This window comes from Corticium candelabrum, chromosome 16 (assembly GCF_963422355.1).
Source record: "Corticium candelabrum chromosome 16, ooCorCand1.1, whole genome shotgun sequence".
Taxonomy (NCBI): domain Eukaryota; kingdom Metazoa; phylum Porifera; class Homoscleromorpha; order Homosclerophorida; family Plakinidae; genus Corticium; species Corticium candelabrum.
The window spans coordinates 5,547,814-5,555,132 of NC_085100.1; the positions used below are offsets into that span (position 1 = coordinate 5,547,814).

The 7,319-nt window shown below is 41.3% G+C and overlaps 1 protein-coding gene across 3 annotated transcripts; it reads right to left on the reverse strand.

Annotated features, from left to right (window-relative positions):
- Nucleotides 1-1,067: 1,067 nt before the first annotated feature.
- Nucleotides 1,068-7,293, reverse strand: LOC134192081 (heterogeneous nuclear ribonucleoprotein K homolog). 3 transcript variants are annotated; one of them, XM_062660767.1, is made up of 17 exons: nucleotides 7,192-7,293; nucleotides 7,033-7,108; nucleotides 6,840-6,973; nucleotides 6,747-6,770; nucleotides 5,235-5,267; nucleotides 4,976-5,022; nucleotides 4,726-4,807; nucleotides 3,301-3,426; nucleotides 3,217-3,237; nucleotides 3,115-3,166; nucleotides 2,204-2,259; nucleotides 1,867-2,148; nucleotides 1,719-1,782; nucleotides 1,597-1,652; nucleotides 1,490-1,539; nucleotides 1,306-1,425; nucleotides 1,068-1,243 (listed from the first exon to the last, which is right to left on the reverse strand). In XM_062660767.1, exons 1-17 carry the CDS (start codon nucleotides 7,234-7,236, stop codon nucleotides 1,207-1,209), a joined length of 1,305 nt encoding a protein of 434 aa, XP_062516751.1. In that variant the 5' UTR covers nucleotides 7,237-7,293; the 3' UTR covers nucleotides 1,068-1,206. The 3 variants fall into 3 exon arrangements, with proteins under 3 accessions (XP_062516751.1, XP_062516750.1, XP_062516752.1); XM_062660766.1 differs by having other exon boundaries at nucleotides 1,704-1,782; XM_062660768.1 differs by lacking the exon at nucleotides 1,068-1,243 and having other exon boundaries at nucleotides 1,302-1,425; nucleotides 1,704-1,782.
- Between the last annotated feature and the right edge of the window lie 26 nt (nucleotides 7,294-7,319).

Sequence of the window (7,319 nt, forward strand, 5' to 3'; positions counted from 1 at the left end):
CTGACAAGGACATAAGTTAGAGTAATTGGTTTGTGCTGTGATTGGAACTTTTTTTGCACAGGGATGCTAGCCAACACTATACAGCAGAGAGTTTGGAAATCTACGAAGATCTCTCTATACAAACTGTACGTGACCTGGCTACACCCCCTCTGCCTCTCCAACCATCAAACGCAATTTTAGATACTTTCTGCTATAATCTCTACCTTATATATAAAGGCGACCTGTCTGTCTGTCTGTCATTAATAGCAAACAGTGTCTGCAAATCAATAATTTGTGTGATTAAACTATTACCCGGGCGAAGCCGGGCATTGGACCTCGTATATATATATATATATATATATATATATATATATATATATATATATATATATATATATATATATATATATATATATATACGGATTTCGACTTATCGCCAGTCGACCAGTTTACCCTCAAAGTAATGGTCTGGCAGAGCAAACGGTGCAGTCTACGAAGAAGCTGCCTGAATGCTCAAAGGATATTCAGTCATAAAATTATTAGCATATCCAGCAACCCTTACGTGGTGCAAACTCGGTCCATCAGCGTTGCTCATGGGACGACTCCTTCTACCAACTTCAACCTCAATGGACTTATTTGTCTTAAATTCGACATGACACAAGATTCAAGAAAAGTCAGAAACAGTGTTATGAACCAAGACAGATGGTGTCACAGAATAAGTTACCTATCCTAGCAGACAGAGAGGTTTGGGCTCAACAACGGGAGGGCAGAGAAGAATGCAGTCTCAAAAGCGGACACACCATGATCATACATCATGTGCAGCTTCTGCAAAGGAACTTTTTATTTATTCAGTACATCTGGGACCTTGCACGTAACTTCCAAGTTGTGTGCCTCACTGGTAGCAAGCAGAACAAGCCTTACCCTCCCTCACTGGTTCATCACTGTATTTTGGAATTTCTGTACTGAGTCACGTGTAGCTTTCCTCTATCAGAATCTGACAGGTACTAGCCTAGTGATTACAAGTTTATTTGGATTAAACTCCAATGGTTTAAGAGCTAATTGAGATGCTCTCCAGTCTTGTGAGAGAGTTTCACTACAGATAATTCTCAGTTTCCCATACAGTTATTACAATACAACAGCTGCAATAGAGCGTACATGATATCAGCAAGTCAAAACACAGAATGGCAACTCTAAATGAGTTCAACAACCACATAGCATGAGAGAAAGTCAAAAGTGAGAATTAGGACCACGATCTTGGCGAACACTAAATAAAGAAAAAGGCAAACATGTACATAGTATGTATTATAAAGCAAGACTCGTCTTCACCTCTGCTGCAGCAGACTTTGTGCATACTGAATGTTAGCAGCTGTGCCAGTAATAGTAATGATGCGATCATTAGGATCATCTGTAGATGCCTCCATCTTGATACCACATCCTGATTGCAACCTGGGAACCCAATATTTATTTTTCTAAGAGCTGCTAATTTAACTTAGTACAGATAATTACACACCTGGTATGTCTTATTTTTTCTCCACCCCTGCCAATAATAGCACCAGCCAACTACACAAAGTCACTACTGAGTGGTTATTACAACTTGACAGAAATTAGAAGACTGACATCATTGGGGATGGTTACTTGCTGGGAGATGATGTCAGGTCCAGATGGAACAAAATCTACACAAAACCGTCATCGACGTTGGAGACACCATAAAATTTATTGCTGACCGTAGGATCTCTCACCTGGTCCATACCCAGCGACAGGTGGCTGTGACTGTCCAACTGATTGACGAGGAGCGCTCATGCTCTGCAATGCAGCATAATACAAAATTGCTCAGTTAGGTGCTTTTGTTTTTAGCAGATCGTTGCATGAATGTTAGAGCAATCTTACAGGAGCTCTTTGTTCTTGCATTCGTGGTTGTCCTGGTTCCATGGGAGGACCTCGTCTCCCTAATCCCCTCCCTTGATGCTCAACTGGAGGAGGACCACCTCTAAAACGTGGAGCAGGAGGAGGAGGATCATACCTGTATCCTCTGTCATATCCTCCATGTGGAGGTGGACGTGGTGGAGGACCCATACCCATATCATCATACCCACCATAATACTCAGGGTACGGTGGCAAGTCCATGGGAACAGATGGATGATAATAACGTACATCTATTCGTGATGGCGACTACCACAAAACTTATGTTGAACAATTGTAGGCACAAACAACGGTAATGTGATACCTCCATCATGATTTGTACAACACTCTCCAATCCATTCACTATTTGGTCAACATTACCTACAAGAAATGCAACAGTTGAAAACAAAACATTCTTCATATTTTTCTTCAGTAACTATACAATGTACATCTGAGTTAGCTTCAAACTCAATTTTGCATAGAGAACTGTTTTTGTGAAGTCTTCAGCAACTATTATTTAAGTTAACTACTATTCAGTAGTATTACTTTCATCTCCAACAAATATTAAGATTTCTTGTCATGCACTGTTACGTATACACTGATGAGACTTAAAACAAAGCCTGGCAATTTATGGCTAATGCAACATACTGTATTTTCCAAATTTTAATGAATCTAAAAAATAACAAAATTCATGTTTGGACAAGTTTTGACAACCATCAAGGTTATCTTAATTAAATGGGCATTTAAGAAGAAAATGTCAGCAACATCTCTGAATCAGTGCAAGGTGTTAGTAGAGGTGTAAACTACCTACAACATGGTAAATGTCAGCAAGCCTAGATGTACAATTGCAATTAAATCGCAGCAACAACGCCAAGATCTTTCATCATAAGAGTCTCCCACATGGAACCAAGACCGCATACCGTGGCAAACAAATTGGAAGTAGCAGCCACTGAAGCCATTCACGCCCTTTATTCTGAAAGTAGGTAGTGCCAAGTAGACTGTCTGTCAGGATGAGTGAAATGTGAAAAAGATGCCATTGTCTTGCTTTGCACTAATCTCTTCTTGGCGTCCCCTAACAACTGACCTTGTCTATGGTAATTACCTCATTATTGCCTTGAAGTGATGATGCCGTTGTTTGTTATTTTATTTTCCAAAAATTAACAAACAGGTCATACAGTTGTAAAATTGGTATGCATTTGATTTGTTACAATTTGAAAAATATGGCAATAGTAATACCTTGAATCACAAGCAACCGTTCTGAAGATGCTGGTAGCGGATCAGAGAATACCTACATAAACTAATCAATATAAATGATGAGTGCATAAATGTGTCACAAACCTTGATGAAAGCACCACATCTCTGTTAAGATATAATCTCTGTTAAAATCACTACATAATACTGAAATCGCACTGTCTATAGTACCTCTCGTAGTTCTTTAATCTTGAACCCTGCTCTGCCAATAATGCTACCCACTTGATCTTGTGGAACCATCATCTGTACCTCGTGACGACCTGATCCACCACGATGCTCTCTCCTACCTCCTTCTTGCTAAACAACACATTGATTTGTTAGTCAGCTCGTCAACAATGTGAGTGCACAAAACCACTTCATGTACAACTGACCAAGTATAACACAATTTCCCACAGAGCAGAGCAAACCTTCCCTACATGTTATCATGCCAAGAAGGCAAAGACACTAATCTAATCTTCACTTTATTAAGTGTGACAGCAAAGGCATTAGCTACAAACTGTGATGTTCTCAGCAAACTTTATTGGACCACTTCATAGTAAATTAATTCTTCTAGTAATGGTTATCAACCATTCAAGTATTGTTTCCATCACAAATGAGACAGACTAAGGGGCTGTCCATATACTATTTATCAACATCTTACAAAAAAAAGAAAACTTTCATTTAGCTAGGCTCTCTCTTGAAAACTGTTAGGTGGCCTCTTCCTTGCTTCTGTGACTCTTTGGGCCAAGCTACTGTCAGTGTAGACAACGTAGACCAAGAAGACACCGCGTGTCTGATATTATTGAAAATAGGTACTTAATTGATGCATTAGTTTATCCACTGGGAAAACATAAATATAATGTATGCAGACAACCAAATGCAGTGCCCACAAGATGTGCTCTATGAGGTCCTATTAGTTATAATAGTGCTACTGTTCACTGACATTAACTATACATACACGGGCCTGCATGTCGTCTTCTCCCTTTTTAGACTTCCTTTTCGTACTTGGAGAAATAACCAGCGCATGCAAAACAACTAGTTGCTCACGGTGTCATGCGTTGCATGCATTGAACGAGTAGACCATCTACAAAGCGTGGTATTTGCACTCAACGCAGGGCAACGTGCAGAGCTATGATTTGTGGACGTTGCGGTTGACCTTTACTTGGCCTCTGTGGTAAACTTTGAGTCTAGCGCTCTTAGAACGAGAGACAGACAACGAGAAGAGCTGGAAAGAGTCAACCTGTTGTTTGTAGACTTGGATGGTCGGTGTCGAGACTACACGCACTTGCGTCAGAGCAAAATTACATTAGCAAAGAGCCAATAGCAACGTGCATCCCTATCGAGGATGCAAACATTGAATGGCACTCTGATTGGAGAAGAGTCGGCGGTTTGTTTGAGTGGCGAATGCATCTCCAGCCTAGCTAGAACCCTGCATTGGCACAGTTTTGCTAAGATTCAAACCTATGACCTCTTGCATGTTAAATCAGCGACAATAAACTACATCACCAACACCCTGATTAACTGAAATTTCATTTATGAAAACAACAGAAAGTTGATTTAATTAATTAACCAGAACTGTAAAAGTACTTTGAATGATAACCGAAAACAGTCACTTACACTATCACCTTCCAACTTCGGTACAATCTCACGCATCACAGCCATTACAGTGGAGAGCTCAGCATGAGCAACTGTCAACACTCTAACACACACACAAACATACCAATTACTACAACATCATAACCAAACATCAAACAAGCAAGAACACGCATCTTTCAAACAGCAGTCTGTCAGCCGTACTCATGCATCGATATACATCAGGCTCAGGCAACAACAGTGACAAAAGGCATCAGGGAAACTTACAACATACCGCTCTGGAGCCCCATGGGAGTCAGGGATGCTAACATATGCTTTGTGCTTGAAACACGCCATTAATGAGCGTGAAGGGTAGCACACCATCAGACAGATGGGATAAAGTTGTGATGAAGGTGATGCCGTACACAGTGGGATTGAGAGGGAGAGGGGTACCGAGGGGGAGAAACAACACATTGTTAGGATGAGACTACACACAGTACTGTGTGCAGCAATGAAAAATGAGAAGGGATGGGACTGAAATTGAAAAAATGTACCTCTTCTCTAAGTCGTTTGATGTTCTGGCCTCCCTGCAACAAGAAAGAACATAGCAATAAAAAGAATGACATAACTACTTGCTCATGCAAGAGCTGCTGTCTCTTTGAATACTATCTATTACAAACATTCTTTGCCTAAACATGTCCCAACTTTCCTACAAACACCCAGAAGATGCTACGTCATCTAATGCCTAGCCATTAATGATGTTTCTTTTCTATCAAACATGTAGTATCATCACTGCACTGCTTTAAAGACATTCTGCACAGCCCACATTTGTTATCTCAATCCATCTCACTAAACTAACATTTTCTTAGAGTGCAAATATTATAATTAATAAATAAATAGAAACAGCACAGCCCTCAGCTTATCGTTTAGTTAAACTTCAATGTTTCCGCGTCTCTGTTGGAACTAAGCAAACTTGGCATCGATATTGCAGTAATCAAAGCATCAATTGCCTGGGTTAAAGACAAGAGCGATACAAAAATTTGGCAATGCTAGCTGTTACACGAGCTGCACTCAGTAAAGTTATGCTAATGACACCATAATACTAAAGCCACTCGAGTTGCAGTCAAACTATTTGATGTGAGATATCACAACTCACCGTTGAGGCAATACAAACTATAAACCAACAAGTGAAACTTCTCCAAAAATTCACAAATGAAGTTAGATTACTTTCTTCGAAGTAATTCACATTCAGATGCAATTTTAATACCATTACATTAAGGGAGTTCTCCACATGATTTCATAATAACATGTCAGACAAGGTAGTTACATGACATGCCCCTTCCGTCTAGGTATTTCTTCAATTAAACGCTGCCCCGTTTAAGTGCCGCAGCTGTGAGTACAGTACAGATAAAATATTAATGCCGCCCTCGAATAAATGCCACATTTCAATGAATTCAATGAGATCTAGCTTGAAGTTTGAAGGAAGAATCGTACGACTTCTTCAAGGCATATGTGAGGCTAGTGAGGGAAATGTTTCTTTAGACTACCCAAATACTGTTTCACCCCATGATGTCTCAAAGTGAAATGCTACCAGTATGGTAAGTGTTGTCCTCTTGATTGAAAAGTGTCAAACCTACAGCATGTACACCTACACACTCCAAAAGCACTGACAGAGAGAATTTAGCAAATAAACCCTGCAGTTGGAACTCCAGCTAATGTGGCGTTTAATAGAAGAAATGTACCCTTGGATACCCAGACCTTTACAATTGCAATATAATTCAAAACTGTGGGTCAAACTCTGTATTAATTAATTACTGAAGCCTTTGCACACGGGCACACTAATGCCATCTGCTTCCTGTCTATGTAAGTACAGTGTACAGTACCGTACATCTACCCAGGGTACAAACACATGCAAAAAGCTTAGTCACGTGGCTAGGGTTTCCAGACCCTCTAGCGACGACCCTCTAGGGCCGACCCTCTAGCGACGACCCTCTAGCGACGACCCTCTAGCGACAGCCCTCTAGCGACAACCATTAGCATACTTCAAACGTTGCAGTATATCCTACCTTTCCTATGATTCCACCTCCATCCTGCAACATAACATCCCGTCACAGTAAGATGTTTAGTTTATCTGACTGAACTGGACTACCAAAACTCACCTTGCTCCTCACCAGGAACCTCAAATAAATCTCCCCGGGCTGTGGAGGGCGGAATTCATCGCCACGAAATGAGCGCTTTGGCGCGGACGAAAAACGTCCACCTCCACCGCCGCCGCCATAGGGCCGTTTGCGATCTACAGACCAAATCTTCGTCACCAACGAAATAAAAGTTGGACAACTCGAGTCCCGGTACCTGAAGGAGGACCCCGACCTCCAGGAGAACGTCCTCGGCCTCCGTAACCACCCCTTCCTCCATGCGGCGGTCTGCCCTGCACGAAAAAGAGATAATACAAAATCAAAACTGTGGTGGACAATATTTTGCTCTCGGGGCGCCGAAATCACTGTAAGCAACCTGGCCTCCGCCTGGACGTCCCATCCTCATTCCATCAGATGCCATGTTGATGATGTTCACTTGAGAAACGAGCTGCCACGTGAACAAATGCGTACACGCAAGCGCACTAATACCCAATAGGGCGCCAT